A 17,212-nucleotide genomic window follows, 5' to 3' on the forward strand; every position below is an offset into this window, starting at 1 on the left:
ACAGCCTATTGTTACTATTGTTACATTCTGCAGCCCAAGGCTAAACAATAGGAAAGAACCACACCTTTCTACCAATATTTGATTACCATGACATGGCAGAGCCTGGTTCTCTCCACAGTCCCACATGAAATGGACAGGGATGACCAAATGACATTAAGAAGTGACGGAAAGTGAAAATGTATATGGGTCAAAGAGGTCATGATTTCCCCTTTAATTCAGGTTGACTGAAAGCCCCAATACACAGCTAGGGGACATGAACAATGAACATGCACAACAGGATCCAACGGCTACAGAAACTGAAGACTTGTCACCTAAGGACCCAAACATACAATAACTCTAGGATCACATACAGAATCAACAGCTTTCCCCGCAGAGCAAAATGACTCTGTTTCCACCCTCCCAACTTGCTTATACTTGACTTCAAACAGATCCTCATGTCCATAACTTCCACTAGAACCTCATATTCACAGCTCTCACCATCACACCTCCCATAGCCTGATCTGCAACAGAGCGAGTACATCTTCCCCGCAAGAGAGATGGTCTTTGGTGAAATTGCATTCACTGGGAGGACTAGGACGTTCCTATTCCACTTTGTTTCACACCTTCCTCTGACTGCACAAAAGCAAACTACAGCCTGGATTACCACTGCCATCAGTAAGGAGCATGTCCACAAAACCAGCATGGTTTCTTTAGTGCTCAAATTCTGGGATCCTTCCCCCTGCCCCAAGTCCAAGTAGGTCTACAAAAACCTCACTTACAGGAAAGCAAGAGAGCCCAGAAGTTTAAATACTGCTTTCACCTCTTTCGCTAACCATTAATTTTGTTCATTTAGAAGGGAGAAACCCTTGGAATGCTGGCACTTCCTACTGGGCCTCAGCTACAGATGGTGCTGCAGGCATGTCGGTCCCACTTCGCAAGGCATCTGCCTTGGAGAAGTTAGTCTCCAAGATGTGGCGCTGGAGATGCCTCACCCATTCTTCTTGGATGGAGAGGGGCCCATGGAACTCCACTTCACAAAATCTGCACAAAGAAAACACAATGCTTATTGGAGACTATTCAAAGAATTACTCATCTCAAAGCACACACTGAAACCAAGTACTCCCTAAAACTTTGTTCTATGTTGATGTAATGTCAGTCCCATTAGAGGACAGTCTCTTTTCTTCCAGAACTTTTAGACCTTTAAGACCAACAAATTTTTATTCAAGTTATAAGCATTCATGTGCACACACACTTCTTCAGATACAATGAAATGGAAATTACCAGTCCATACATATAGGCCGTTCATACAAGCAGTCAGCACACAGCATAACTAAGATGTTTTACAGATTCAAGGACCAAACAGTTTACATGGTTATCATTTGTTTGGGTTTAATTGCAGGGGAAAACACACTGAAGGAAATAAATATATCAAAATTGGAGATTGATGGGCAGGTGTATCCTTAATCGAGAGTAATTAACTGAGACCCTGCCATTATCCATCTCCTCTCAAGCATGGAGACTAAGCCTTCCAGAATATTCAATGGGTGACTTCAAAGTAGCTGTTGCATTGTAAAGGAACTTCAGGAACAGACTAGAAAGGGAAATTGCATACACACAGAAGCTTATACCTTGAATAAAACTTTGTTGGTCTTAAAGGTGCAACTGAACTCAAACTTGTTGTGCTACTTCAGGCCAACACGGCTACCCACCTGAGTCTATCAGCATAGTACAGTTACTTATACTACCTTCTATTCCAGTTTCACTACAGACAAGGAAATAAGCAAGAAGAGTAGATTTTTATACCCTGCTTTTCTCTACTTTAAAGAGTCTCAAAGTGGCTTACAATCATCTTTCCCTTCCTCTCCCCACAAGTTACCTTGTGAGGCAGGTGGGACTGAAAGAACTGTGACTGGTCACCCAGCAGGCTTTATATAGAAAAGTGGGGAATCAAACCTGGTTCTCCAGATTAGAGTCCTCCACTCTCAACCACTACATTACACAAGATAGCAGAATAGCACATACCTGCATTTCAGTGTGTAGATATTACCCACAAACTTCACCAAGGAAGTTTGCGGTGGCCTAGGAACCAAGGATGGTACTGGTCTCACTCTGGGGTGTGCCTGGCGGACCTCTTCAGATTTCTGCTGCATGTCGCTGGCTTCCTCTTCTTGAAGTGCAGGAGTCTCAAGGGGCTTGGCCTGCCTCTGTTCAAATTCTAAGGAACAGAAGATAAATCTGTTTCAGAACAGGACAGTGGGATGCAGCAAATGGAAGATTTGCCATGAAAAGCCACACTTTGAAAATTATTTTTATTACAACAAAGGCTGGGGTGGGGAAACAACTTCAAGGAGTTCTTAAAATCATGCACCATTTTCTGAACAACTTTGTTCAACCCAATGTAGTGAATTATCATTCTGACTGGGAATGTTCCTATGTTCTAAGATCTTAACATATTAACCAATTAAATAATTTTCCTGAGGCCCGTTACCTAGGACTGGCCAAATTGTTTGGATCAGCATGTAGAGCCAGTGATAGATCTAATTTGTGCCCTCCTGATGGGCTGTCTGTCTCATCTTCCCCCCCCCCACCCTTTGGCAGCCCCAAATGCCCTGTGATGGACAGTTCCTCTACATTTACTTGTGCTGGCAAATTGGGAGCAGTGACTCACTGTTGATGTTATGTTGGTGATGCTCTTCCATCTTTACCAGTGAAAGAGGTGAGGTGACTGCAGGTCTTTCGCTGCTTCCATCCACAGCTTTGCTGGGTTCACTAGGCACCATCTCCCCTCCTAGACTTCTGCTCAGCAGTGGAGGGCTGCCTGCTTGCAGGCTCAGGGGAGCTTTCTTCCCAGGGGCCTCATTGTCGCGCACATGAGGGGCATTGCGAAACTTCTTGGTAAAGGGCCGCCCACCTTGGATATAGCTGCGATATGCTCCAGCTTTCTGGGGTCGATGCTTGATCCACTCACTCAGAGTCTCAATTGGAGAGCCGTTCACACACCACTCAGTCACTCCAAACTGTCTGAGGTGGGCACGAGCATGGCTGGCCAGCGCCTTGCGGTTCTCAAAGTACAGGCCACACAGTTCACAGCAGGCTTCACTGGCTGGGAGCAGAAATGGCAGATGGGATCTATACTGAGCAAAGTTCTCAGCAAAGGAGTTAATCAACTGTTCAAGGGTAAGGCACCAGGTATTATTCTCTCCAAGTCACTACATCTATTCCCCCTGATAAGATTCTACGAAAGTAAGGTGAATAGTTTGAAAAACCCACTGAACTTCCCAAAGCGTTGTTTTTAATACCCTTCCTCCACAGCTCACAAGCTAAGTAAACAAAACCCCATAACCCCTTCATAGACGAGATGCATATATCTGATCATTCTGGAGTATGACACTATTTGGTTTGTAACCATGATGTCTAAATCCACAACAGTGCTGAAATAAATGGTAAACCAGAGACTACAGGGAACTTAACTAGATAGAACCGGAGGAAGAGAGTCAACACATTAACCCATTGCTGGCTACCCACACCCTCAGAAGAGCACTGTTAAGATCTGCCTCAATCAAGATGCTGGCCAGTATCAGAGGTCTTCTCTGAAAACTGCAAGAAACTACTGCCTGCTTGAAGTCTGTTTGCATTCTGCTAGGTCTCCTCATCCCACTTCACACCCACCTCTACACACCAGAAAAGCTCCCCAAGCCTCACAACAGAATGCTAAGAAGGTTTTATAGATCCCAGCCTTACCTCTCCCCACTGGGGGGGGCACTTACATGTATGAGCAGGCTTTTCATGCACGTGCTTGGCTTTGAATGGCAGCTCAGTCTGGATGTAGGTTTTCTGCTTCATTTCACTGGGGCCACTCAGCTTCTCATCCAACAGTGGGCGCTTAGTAGAAAGTGATGCCAAGAAACCCTCCTGCGACTTGAGTGGAGATAAGGAAATCTCTCGACCAAGGTTTGGTTTTCCTGCCTTCCCGCCCAGAGGGGACAAAGTCATGGACTGCAGCATTTTCCCAGGGGACTTTGGCATACCTCCATCCTCCCCCATAGGCTTTGGAAGCTCAATGGTCATTGCGGTCGGCTCCTTCTTTATCAAGCATGGCTTGTTCTTCTTTATAATCTCTCGGAGTGTATCTATGGGGGAGCCATTGACTGACCATTCAGTTACTCCCATCTGGCGCAAGTGAGATCTGGCATGGCTAGAAAGCCCCTTTCGGTTCTCAAAAAACTCACCGCAGAACTCACAACGAATGTCCCGCACAGGATCAGCACGAGAAGCTGCAAGGCACAGACAAAAGGGCACAGAGACTAGCTCAAAAGCAAGGAATTAGCAGTAAGCTGACACCCTTAAAAATACCCTTTTTTACTTCTGCAACGTTTTTCAAAGCAGAGAAAATTATGAAGCATTTATCTCATTTAGATCCGACATACTGACCTCTAAACCTCCCATCTAGCTTTCTGAACCTGGATCTTCCATATGTGCGTTCTGCTCAGTCCTCTACAAACTGTAGAACAATTAGGCACTTGGAGATGAGTGCACTTAAATGTCTGTTTATTTGTTGCAACTAGGAAACAGGAGTTTTTCAATAAGATGCTAAATACTTTTTTTTTTTTGCTTCTGTCCTTCCTACAAGCAGTCCATTTAGGAAAGTGACAGTCCCGCTGACTTCAAGTGCAGACTGGGTTGCATAAACACAAACATATGTTAAAATGGTACTCAGCAGACCTGACTGCTTGACAAGCATTATAACTGGGACCTGGCTACCATCTTATAATTGGAGAAAATCCCTAGGGTTTGGCTCCCAGGTTCTCACTTGTTCACATTTCAGATATTCTATAAACCTTATATACAAAATTTCACTACTAACACTTACAGAGATTGAGTGGAGATATCTCCTCTCGTGACCAAGGTCTGTCTGACAGATGTGACTCACTGTGAAGTCCCCCAGACATCATTTCCCGCTTGATTTCCATTCGCAAATGGTCTTGCTTCAGTTTCTTGTGCAAAGAGGGAGATGGAAGCCCAGAGAAAATTTTTCTAGCAGTTGGGGGAGGGGAAGAGGTAGAAGATTGCCCCAGAGGACTTCCTGGCTGCGGTGGCTTTTTAGTGATGGCAGGCACATGACTTTCCCCTGGACTGCATGGTTCCAGAGAGCCTCCAAGAAGAGATGGGGCAATGGGGTTCTGACCCTGTGCTGGGGAGCCAGAGGTACTGGTCCGAGGCTGAGCCCGTCGTTTCAGGATTTCTCGGAGTGTATCAATGGGGGAGCCATTCACATACCACTCCGTTACCCCCATCTGACGCAGATGTGACCTGGCATGGCTGGACAGCCCCTTCCGGTTCTCAAAATATTCACCACAGAACTCACACCTGATGTCTCGCACAGGCTCTGCTCCAGAAGCTGAGGGGAAAAAAGAAGACATGTGGTTACAGTGGGCTACAGAAGGATCAGATACAGAACAGAATTCAACCTGGCCACCAGCTAGATTACTCCCCTGCAAGGCTATATGAAGCAGGCACATAGTGCAAGGATTTTGCACAAGACAAAGCTGATCCCTCAGCAGGCTTGACCGAAAGAAACAAATTAAACCACAAATTCCTGTAAGATAGGGGTGTCAAACATGCAGCCCGGGGGCCGAACCAGGCCCCCAGAGTGCTCCTATCAAGCCCCCAAGCAACTGCCTGTCATCTGCTTCCGTCTCCCTCTCTTGCTTCCTTCTGCATCACAGCTTGCTTTGCCAGGCTTGCTCAACTGCACAGGAGCTACAGAGCAAAACCTGTATTTTCTCCATTGGCTGAGCCAAGCCTCTCTTCCTTCTACTGGCTGAGGGTCCTCCCCCTCTTGGTTCCCTAGGGAAGGAAGGAAACAGCCAGAGCTTCCTTTGCCCAGTTCCCTGGGCCCCATGGGAGAAATACAAAGAAAATACCTTTAAGACCAAGTGCTAATATTTTAAGGATGGTTTAAGATTTTAAAAAAAACCTTTGCCTTTGTCCTTTATAAAGTTTATATCTCTGCTATCTAATCATAAATAGGTACACACATGGCCCAGCCCAACCTGACATGGCTCGGCCCTACAAGGCCTTATTTATGTCAGATTCAGTCTTCAAAACAAATGGGTTTGACACCCCTGCTGAGGCATAAAAGCTTGGATTGATGTGGTCAAAGCAGGGGACATTGGAGACATGGGAAAGAGACAGTATAGGCAAGTTATAAGAACATAAGAGAAGCCATGTTGGATCAGGCCAATGGCCCATCCAGTACAACACTCTGTGTCACACAGTGGCCAAAAAATTTGTGTGTGTGTATCTATATATATATACATACACACACACTGTGGCTAATAGCCACTGATGGACCTCTGCTCCATATTTTTATCTAACCCCTTCTTGAAGCTGGCTATGCTTGTAGCTGCTACCACCTCCTGTGGCAGTGAATTCCACACGTTAATCACCCTTTGGGTGAAGAAGTACTTCCTTTTATCCATTCTAATCTGACTGCTCAGCAATTTCATCGAATGCCCACAAGTTCTTGTACTGTGAGAAAGGGATAAAAGTACTTCTTTCTCTACCTTCTCCATCCCATGCATAATCTTGTAAACCTCTGTCATGTCACCCCGCAGTCGACGTTTCTCCAAGCTAAAGAGCCCCAAGCGTTTTAACCTTTCTTCATAGGGAAAGTGTTCCAACCCTTTAATCATTCTAGTTGCCCTTTTCTGCACTTTTTCCAGTGCTATAATATCCTTTCTGAGGTGCGGTGACCAGAATTGCACACAGTATTCCAAATGAGACCGCACCATCGATTTATACAGGGGCATTATGATACTGGCTTAAATCATGATATTATCTTTGGCAGTGAGGGAGAATTTCTGCAATTGCCAATGCCCCCACCCAATCCTGTTTTTAAAGAAAGCAATCCTGGTGTGCACAAAGCAATGTGGCATGAAAGCTAATTTCCTACACAAAAAGTATCCTCATAGCACTTTTCAAAATACAAGAGTAAATGTCTGGCTGAAAGCGCATGCTGTCCATCTAAACACTCAATCCTACAACAAGAAACGCTGAATGCCTTTCCTGCAGAAGAATTCAATGCCTGGTTCATTCTCCCTGTCAGGGTAGTCACAAGGAATGTAGTCACGGCTGGGGAAGAACCAAAGATCAAGTACTTTGCTTTTTCCATCCTAAGTTTGAGCAACACAGACTTCTTGAGGTAACGCAGAACAATCAGTGCACAAGGATAATATACACTTAATACAGGGTTTAAGGAACTTTAAATCACCAGTACACAGATGACCCTTCTCTCCTAAACACTCTCCCTTCATTGAGTGAGGGAAATGGCTCAAATCCCACCATCGTGTTTCTTCCATCCCTGGAATGGGATGTAGCCCTGGTGAACTTGTATTTGTAGAACGAAAGGGAATCTTCTTTTTTGCTCAGTAACTGCTGGGACAATTAATTGCCAAGGGGAAAAACACTACTGAGCATTCTGCTAACATTGAGTGAAGTCACTGAGTGCTCTAAAAAGCACTGCAGTCAGAGTTCAGCCAATGACCCCAAAGGGCTATATATCAACTTGCATACTCTCCTCTCAAACAGCACAGTCACAATTCTCCCTTCATCAGCAGGCAAAGCAGTTTGGAGTTCATTTGTCTTGGGACAGTCCTAAGTGTAAAGCACGTAAGCGTACAGCATTGCTCTATCTGGAACAGAAAGATGTCTTCCTTTTGGAGCAAGGCAAAAACATGAAGCAAAGGGGAAGGAGTAATTTCAGCACACATAGAGGCCTTCTGGGAGAACTGCAGGAAAAAAGCTTTTAGGGAAAGGCACATGGCTCAAAGAGATTGATTCCCCACCCCTTCGGTGGCCTGGATGTCAGGTGCACAACTTCATGTCACATAAACAAGACTGGGAAGGGGGGGAGGAGCCAGCATTGATAGAACCTACAGAGATTGAGTGGAGCCATCTCAGCATCAGATGCCCAGTACATGCTGGAAGAAAGACCCTGTTTCCTTTGCAGAGTGGCCACAGCTGACAGTCTGTGGCCATGCGGCTTCAGTTTCTTGGATGGTGGAGGGGAGTGAGGTGACAGTGCAGATGGCTGTTTGCCCAAAGACTTTGGTGAATGTGCTTGTTTCATGCCTATGGCAGGCACTGCTGCAGCGGTGCTCTTTGGGCTGAGTCCATCAGAGCTCCCGGTCTCCCCTAATGATTCTCTCTCACTAGGGAGGAGAGAGGAAAGACGGCCTTTGAAGTCTTCATTTTTGATGAGATCATTTAAAACATCAATAGGAGATCCTTTAGCATCTGGATCGCTCACTCCCAGGTGTCTCAGGTGGGCTCTAGCGTGACTTGACAGCCCTTTTCTGGTTTCAAACCAGGCACCACATAACTGGCAGTCAATTTCTCTGCCCGAGTCACTATCTACAGCTGCGGAAAGAAAACACATTGATCACAATCGTCTCAAACACCTGTTACAATCTGAAAAGGTCTTTGTCGGATCCATTATTCCAAAAATGGCACGATACAATAGTTTCCCAACCAAATTTAACAAGGAGGCTCAAAGGTGATATGCATCACTGTTGCTGCCTTATCAGCTGAGCAAAAAATTCCCATAGAAGACCTAAAATTAAATCAGATTTATTATGCACTAGGCCAGGTCAAGTTTTCAAACATTCTCACTCCTGAAAACACGACACTGAAGCCTTTTTTACCATTTCAGCTTAAACCACCAGACATTTTTAAGAATGGCAACATTAAAAGCTAGCTGTTCAATATTCAATAGAAATTCCAACTACTAAATGATGAGTTCTTGCCAGAAAAACAAGATTCCAACCAGAACAGGCATTAAAAAAAATACAAACTGCTACTTTGAGGCACAGTGCATAAGAGGGTTTGCTTTCTGCCAAGCAATCCATACCTTTGGACTGCAAAAATGTGAACAGTCATCCATAACAGTGACAAAGAGCTCAAGAGCTTACTTTCCAAAACATTAGTTTTTCATACCTGCAAGCTCCTAGGAATGTCTTTGATCCAACATTTATAACATTTGATTTTAAAGTAAAGCCAGATCACAGGGGGTCCTGCAATCTACCTGCCTATTGCATGATCTGTTAACAAAAACTGGGGTTGAGAGCAGGAGTGACAGCTGTTGAAGACCTTATTTAGTCAATGCAGATTTATGCCAGTTTCTGCACCATACAAGTCCAAAGTGCCTATAAATATTTAAAGCAGTTTTAAATACTTAGAAGTGACAAGGTATTTTCTATAAAACTCCACTTTGACATATGACTGGTTAAATGGAACACAGTTTAGCCTAGACAAAGCCAACTAACATGCAATAGCAAAGGTAGACAATCTCACAGTGGTGTCTAGTATGTGAAGTGTAAAGCAAATATTCATGACTCAAGGTAAAAGGTAAAATTAGGGATGGATTACAGCTCAAAACGGGAGTCAGAAGTATCTGTACAAATGCTCATTTTTCCTTAGTAACTTTTCAGCTGCCTAATCAAGGCAAGATCAGATATGAGGACTCCAGTTTAAATTAAACTACTGCAATATAATAAGATAGCTAAAGAGATCAAACAGGGATTTTAAAATTAAAGATACTCAGATGAAACAAGTATGAGATTCATTGTTAAAGGCAGATCAGATCTCTCAGGATATAGACTGACACTTTCTATACTAGAATCATAGAGTTGGAAGGGACCTCCAGGGTCATCTAGTCCAACCCCCTGCACAATGCAGGAAACCCACAAATACCTACCCCAAATTCACAGGATCTTCATCACTGTCAGATGGCCATCTAGCCTCTGTTTAAAAACCTCCAAGGAAGGAGAGCCCACCACCTCCCGAGGAAGCCTGTTCCACTGAGGAATTGCTCAGGAAGTTCTTCCTAATGATGAGCCAGAAACTCTTTTGATTTAATTTCAACCCACTTGTTCTGGTCCTACCTTCTGGGGCCACAGAAAACAATTCCACACCATCCTCTAGATGACAGCCCTTCAAGTACTTGAAGATGGTGATCGTATCGCCTCTCAGCTGCCTCCTCTCCAGGCTAAACATCCCCAGCTCCTTCAACCTTTCCTAATAGGACGTGATCTCCAGACCCCTCAGCATCTTCGTCGCCCTCCTCTGGACCTGTTCCAGCTTGTCTAGATCCTTCTTAAAATGTGGTGCCCAAAACTGAACACAATACTCCAGATGAGGTCTTACCAGAGCAGAGTAAAGCGATACCATCACATCACGTGATCTGGACACTATACTTCTGTTGATACAGCCCAAAATTGCTAGTAGTAGTAGTACTGTAGACTTGGCTGCTTAAAAGATAACAAAACCCAGTAGGTAAGGTGGCCTTGACACCATCAGATAAGCCCACCCTGGACTGGCCCACCAGAAGACTCTCCTCTACTCCTACTTGAACACCAATAGACATATGTACCCCTGACCAGTCATAGCAACAGCAAAAACTCATTGTTCTCTCACCAGAAACAACTGTGAAGCACCTCTTAATCCAGGGATGTCAAACATGTGGCCCTCAGGATGCATTCAGCCCAAGGGCTCAGATCAACCCCGCTGCTTCCTTTTCCAGGGTTGCTGCTGCAAGCTTGCTTTCCCCCCAGCTCCCTCAGTGACTCTTTATTTCCTACCTCCCTCCCCCCTCACTAACACACAGAACTACATGGCTGCTTCCTGTGGAAGAGACACAAAGATAAGCCTACCTCTTTTCCTCCCCCCCCCCCAACTCTCTCTCTCTCTCACACACACACACACAAAACTTCTGCTTCCTTCTCCAGGGCTGCTCCTCCTCTTTTGGGAAGGAAGGGAAAGGGAAGAGAGAGAGAGAGAGAGAGAGAGAGAAACAAAGTTGAGTCCCATGGCAGCTTCAAGACTTCTTTGGAGGGAGGGTTCTTCTGACAAGCGCAACATACTGTACATTGAGGAAATTATTTTGGCTTATTCTGAAAAGTTTTCTTTTTTTTTAAAATTGATTTCTCTGTTCCTATCTGGATTTTCTCTAAAAAAAGACCCTGATTAGGAAACAGAACAGTTGGATTGGTCCTTATATCTTGGAGAAATTTCAGATGTCAAATGATAACAGAACATGTTGGTAATGAAACAGGAAAACTACCCTTCCCTCCAGGAGGATGCACTGTCGAGCTTTATTATCAACTGCAGTCCAGCAGTCTCTATTTCTAATTCCCCTTTGAAACAGCTCTGCTCTTCTTACGCCAGCTATGGAATGCTGTGGTTTCTAATGTTAGACGTGTCCATTTATTCTTTGCACCCTCCTGGACTGAATCCTCCTGGATGGAATTAAGACCTAGGTTTCCTGTCTCATTACCAACACTGGTATCTACAACCCCTCTGCATATCACACCTAATCCAATCAAGCCTGCTATTGTCATTTGCCTTCTATTGCCATCTGAAATAATCTTTATAAAGTTTATATCTCTGGTACCTTGTGTTATATTTTATGACATGCATGGCCGGGCCCAACAAGTGACACTTATGCTAGATCATAACGAATGATCGATCCAGGTGGGCAGTCATATTGGTCTGAAGCAATAAAACAAAGTAGGAGTCCAGTAGCACCTTTAAGGCCAACAAAGTTTTATTCAGACTTTAAACTTTCATATGCATATGTACTTCATCAGACAATGGAATGGGTACAGTGAGCAGAGCTACATATAGCTGGTGGGCAGTGGTTAAGAATGCAAAGTGGTACAAAGTTAGAATCCAGTGGCAAAATAGTGAAATTAAAAAACTGAAAGAACATTTGGTCTAGACAGCATTTGCATGGGAGACCAATAAAACAGTAACATGTCAGAATGGGAGAGTGTCATAAGGCAATAATTGCAGCCTGTTAATTGCTCTATTGCTTGCAAGTCTGGGTTAAACGGAGAACATCTCTTTCCCAGAGGTATTCCTGTCCACCTAATTTACTTTTTAACATGTAACATACATTATAAACATCATTCTAATTTGCTATTAGAAAAAAAGAATACTTTAAAATATAGTGGAAGATGGGTTTAGTATATGTAATGAGATAAACAGTCAATATCTCTTATTTGAGTATATCCGTGCTAAAAGCATTATTCTGATACACTTTTCTAAAGGACAAATACACTGGAATGCTATGGATATATGGCTATATTTGGTGAGAATGGGTTTAGCATATGTAATGAGATCAGAAACCAATATCCCTGTTCAGTCCTGGGGAGTTTCATAATACTTTGTAATTCAACAATTTCCCTCTCCGTTCTTGAAATTCCATTGCAGTAAAACAGCTGCTGTGAGGACACCCATTGAATGTTCTGGAAGGTTAAAGTGATCTCCTATAGGTTTCTCAGTTTTGTAATTCCTGATGTCAGATTTGTGTCCATTTATCCTTTGGCAAAGGGTTTTTCCTGTTTGCGTTATGTAGAGAACTGAAGGGCATTGTTGGCATTTAATGGCATATATTATCTTGGAAGATGAACAAGTGAAAGAGCCTGAGATGGTGTAGTTAATGCTGTTAGGTCCAGTGATTGTGTTGTCTGGGTGTAAGTGGCAGCAAAGTTGGCACTTGGGTTTATTGCAAACTCTGGTATCGGTGTCTATGCTCAAATGAAATGTTGTATTATTGTGGGTGAAGAGTTGTTTGAGATTAGGGGGCTGTCTGTGTGCAAGAAAAGGTTTACCCCCCCAGTACTTTTGAAAGAGATTCAATTAACTATCCAACAGAGGTTGTAAGTCGTTGATGATACGTTGAACTGTTTTCAGTTGAGAGTTGTGTGTGACCACTAGTGGTGTTATGTTATTGTCTGCGTTTGGATCTGTCTTGTAACAGGTTTTCTCTGGGTATCATTCTGGGTTTGTTAATTTGTTTCCTAGGTACCATGCAAAAGCTATCTAGACCAAATGTTCTTTCCGTTTTTTAATTTCACTATTTTGCCACTGGATTCTAACTTTGTACAACTTTGCATTCTTAACCACTGCTCACCAGCTATATGTAGCTCTGCTCACTGTACCCCATTCCATTGTCTGATGAAGTCTGCATGCATACAAAAGCTTATAGTCTGAATAAAACTTTGTTGGTCTTAAAGGTGCTACTGGACTCCTGCTTTTTTCATAACTCCTGGGAAAAACTGATAACATGGCATTGAGTAGTCTATGCTGTTTCTGACAGCTTTCTGAACAAATGATTTCCATCACTAACACTGCTGAAGGCACCTGTCTCTGAAGCAGAAGAGTCCACAAGCAGTATGGTTGTGCTAATTTTCAAGCATCATCTTTTCAAGCAACCTAAGAATTGCTAGCATGAGCATCAACTCTTACAGCTGGCCCTGATAAGGAAGGCATGTGAACAACATGCAGGTGCGCCATGTAAAAAGTCAAAAACAGTAAGGTTTAAAAGCAGCAGAAATTGCCTCCAGTTGGGAATTCTGAAGTACTTGTGGCACTGAACTCCTCACCCTTTGTTCCGCAATGGACATTTTTAAAAAATTTAATATCCGTCCTCAGAATCATAACCTTTTCTTGAGGTGAAGCAGATGTTAACAGATACTATTCCTCTGATTTAGAATCATTCCTATTTTCCAATAATGAATTAATAGCAAAGACTCTAAGCACAAACTGAATGGATGTGTGGGAAAGCTTTGTGGCATGTATATGGAGTAATATAAATAGGACTGACCCTCCCAGAGGTAGACCGGGAAAAGAACTTGCAGAATTAGAGGGAAGTGCCTCCTTTGGAAAGAAAACTCTAATAGGCAGGCATGCAGCAGTAGGAAAAAAAAAAAAAAGCAGCTCTCATATAAATCTGAGAAGAAACATTCTTTGCCTAACAGCAAAGGACCAATCTTTATCTAATATCTGCAATTCTCCTAGAAATAAGAATGGAACATTTTGCAGGAGATTAACATATCCAGTTTACTTCCCATGCCCTTCCTTTACTGTGGTGAACACAATATGTGCGAGTGCAGCAGCCTTTGCAGTCAACGGATGGCAAATATGTCTGGCAGGATTGGGGGGGGGGGAGGGGAGAGAACCCTTAACTGATTCACACCACAGGGTAATGCCACACACAAAAGCTCTCTGCCAACTCTCCAGTGTTACGCACAGCAAGAAGCATCAGCATCAAACAGACTCACTTAGATTTAAGGGGCCTTCTTCCTCCAGTTGTGGCCACTGTGCTTTAGGAGAGCTCTGCAGGGGGCTCAGCGGTAGCTTAGGGCTCTTGTCTTCAGGGTTCTTTGGTGGAGGAGAACCAGGCAGACCAGGTGTCACTTTCTTGAGTATGGGAGATCCTGGCTGGGCAACATTCTTGGAGCTGAAACCTGGAGGGGATTTGATTGCTTTGTTTACAGGTGGCTCTTGAGGCCGTTCTGTAGTGAGGGGCAACAATGTTGGCCGTGAGGACCCTGCAGTCACTTCTTTGGGAGAAGCAGATTTTTTGCTAAGACTTGGAGAGATGGGGCCGCTGTCCTGTTTGCCCTTCTGTTTCATCAATTCATACAGTAAGTCGATGGGGGCTCCGCTGCTCTCGGACTCAGCCACACCGAGCTGACGTAAGTGAGAACGGGCATGGCTGGACAGGCCCTTGCGGGTTTCAAAGCAGGCGCCACAGACCTCGCACGTCGTGAGGTTTGGTGCTGGAAAGAGGAGAGTGACTTATTGAGACAAGGTTAAATTTAACCTCACACTCTCTTTGCTACTTGTCAGCAGACCACCTGTGCACACTGCAGTCTTGAGTCTGAGTCTCTCTTTAAAAGTCAGCCTCTCAGATATCTCAAACTCAGCCTTGGTTTGACACAAAAGATTGGCACCAGCAATCTGTTATGTGAAGAATGAATTTAATAAGTACTAACCAAAAAGTATTTAATTGGTGACCAAACTCCCCCTGCAAACTTCATTTGCAAAACTTAACCACTGTCCACATGCAATCACTGCTTTTGCAGACTTACCTGATGCATGAAATTGGTCCCAGATAATTCATATGCCATATCAAGTCCCCCTATTGAAACAGCACTATAATCCTTATTTTGAACATCTTTCAATCATCATAGATTATCTAAAATAGTTACCCAAGTACAGCCAAGAATGGCGTCTACAGGTAATGACTAGCTACTGGTAATTATCCTAAAGCTGAACTCAAGTGTGCAAAGCTTTTCTTCATTTCAGGAACAAATACAATCAATTCAGAAAGTTAGAAACATCTTTGGAATTAAAATTGCATCAATCATGCTTCACCGTGCACTTTACAAGATGGAAACACCCTCCATCAATAGGCTGTGATTCAGCGCTGCTGTTCATTGATGTACGGTACTTTGTATAATTTTTTTTAAATGAACAATCCTATCGAAAAATTTAAGAGTTGTACTGCTATTTTTGTGTGCTAACAACACACAAAAATATTTAGAAGGCAATGTACTTTATTGGGCCAATCTCCATTTTTATTGCAAAAATGCTAGGTCTTGACATGCACAAAATTTCTTCCAGTCTTTTTAATGTGAATAGCAGTTTTGTTAAAAGCTTGCATATTTTTGCACCAATAGAAAGAAGCAAATTAAAAGTTATTATAGTATCTTTCCTTTCTCAAAGAGTCTGTGAAGGGTTCAGATCTGAGCTATTAAGTCTGATGAGGAGGAGACTCACACTACTGCAGATATCATGCACAGTGTTCCACAGATGCCTCAACAACAACAAAAGAGACTCACTTTTAGAATCTTGGGAGTCTGCCTTATTGCTGGAAGATTCTGGAGACAGCGAGTTCCCTATTCTGCTTGGAATTTGGTCTAGTGACCCAGCCACAGAATTCTTCTTCTGGAGTGGTGGCGATTCCATTTCTGTTGTAACCATATCATCTTCCTCTTCAGAAGCCATGACTATCAAAGAAAAAAGGGAATATGGGGTCTAAGTTTGAAACTGGAAAACTAACAATGTTAGAGGGTTAAAATATGCCATATATAATTAAATACCATATATATATATGCGCTTTGGGGCATGTCTGCTCGTGCATGGAAATCATGGCTGATTTCTGATGATCCCTACTGGGGCTTGGACATTCAGAAAGATGGCTTTTTATTGCCTGCCCCAGCCCTGATATTCCTTGGAGGTCTCCCATCTGAGTACTTGATAGGGGTTGGCCCTGCATAGCTTTTGCGATCTGTTGAGATCAGGTTTGCTGGGGCTCTCTAGGTCCAAAGTTACTTTATAAATCATTCAGCTGCCCTGTGATTTCCACTTAATGTACTGTACTACTTACTACAAAAAAAAATATGAAGTAAATATGTTACTGATGGTATCTTTGCAACATCTGAGCCCTTAGTATAGCTTGAGCATAAAAATATGTGGAGCCATTGAGCAATAAAGAAAATCTCCACTGCAAGTTGAATGAGAAACTGAACACTGAATTATACATAAAAATAATAAACCCTATGATATATCTTAAAGCTGGAAAAGCACAACGAATTATAGCAATAACAGTAAAAATCTGTAGGATTTTTGTCTTAATTGTCAACACAATGTTGACAATTAAGACAAAATTATCATATTGGTTATGAGACCACATTTTAGTACCAGAAGACATAAGTTATCCATGTCCCTGGCCACAAAAACTGCCACAGGACTACTAAATGAACTAAAGGCATTTTGGGGGTGACGGAAAATCAGTGAGATCATGATCAGCAATTCCACCAATTAGTTAATTTACTTAAAATGTTGTATTCCTACTTGTTTTCAGTAGGTTATTTCTTTTTAACCCTGATCGTTTACTCACAGCAAAAAAATGTCACGCTCAGTAAACACCCTCAGGGGAGTAACAATTACAAGTAAATAAATCCCGGATGCGAGTGTTTTTACTTTAGAGCGACAAGGAGGAACAGCTTGAGCAGAGCAGAAAAGGACAAACTATCCTGCGCTCTGGGGGCTGCGCAACCGAGGCTCCACCGAGGCCTGAGACGGGAAGCGAGGCCTTGACAGGAAAGGTGCCCTGGACCCTGCAGAACGACGGCGCCGCTTCCTGTCACTCAGCCCGATCCCCTCCCCCCGCCGCCCGGAAAGCACAGCCGCCCCGCTCGCCCCGGGGGAGCGGGAGAGGAGAGGCGCTCTGCGGTGCTCCACGGGGCCAGGCTCCTACCAGCCTCAGGCGGCGCCCCTGCACCCGTCTCATCGCCCCGAGGCCGCGCCGCCGCCGCTTTTGTCGCTTTAGGCTGCGATGGGGTGGAGGCCGCCATCTTGGGTCCAGCACATGCGGCGC

General features: G+C 43.7%; 1 protein-coding gene across 8 annotated transcripts in view; it reads right to left on the minus strand.

Moving 5' to 3' along the window:
- Positions 1 to 616: 616 nt before the first annotated feature.
- Positions 617 to 17,212, minus strand: part of WIZ (WIZ zinc finger) — a 131,959-nt gene continuing 115,363 nt past the window's right edge. For 4 of the 8 annotated variants that reach the window (XM_060240733.1, XM_060240732.1, XM_060240739.1 and 1 more), the window contains 8 exons: positions 15,672 to 15,839; positions 14,106 to 14,606; positions 7,918 to 8,400; positions 4,850 to 5,377; positions 3,747 to 4,253; positions 2,648 to 3,082; positions 2,002 to 2,194; positions 617 to 1,020 (listed from right to left, as the gene is read on the minus strand). In XM_060240733.1, coding sequence (XP_060096716.1) covers positions 864 to 1,020; positions 2,002 to 2,194; positions 2,648 to 3,082; positions 3,747 to 4,253; positions 4,850 to 5,377; positions 7,918 to 8,400; positions 14,106 to 14,606; positions 15,672 to 15,839 — 2,972 coding nt within the window. In that variant the 3' untranslated portion in view covers positions 617 to 863. Of the gene's footprint in view, positions 1,021 to 2,001; positions 2,195 to 2,647; positions 3,083 to 3,746; positions 4,254 to 4,849; positions 5,378 to 7,917; positions 8,401 to 14,105; positions 14,607 to 15,671; positions 15,840 to 17,212 lie in introns of those variants that run through there. The other 4 variants (XM_060240736.1, XM_060240735.1, XM_060240738.1 and 1 more) reach the window with 4 other exon arrangements.

The sequence above is a fragment of the Heteronotia binoei genome, chromosome 5 (assembly GCF_032191835.1).
Source record: "Heteronotia binoei isolate CCM8104 ecotype False Entrance Well chromosome 5, APGP_CSIRO_Hbin_v1, whole genome shotgun sequence".
Taxonomy (NCBI): Eukaryota; Metazoa; Chordata; class Lepidosauria; order Squamata; family Gekkonidae; genus Heteronotia; species Heteronotia binoei.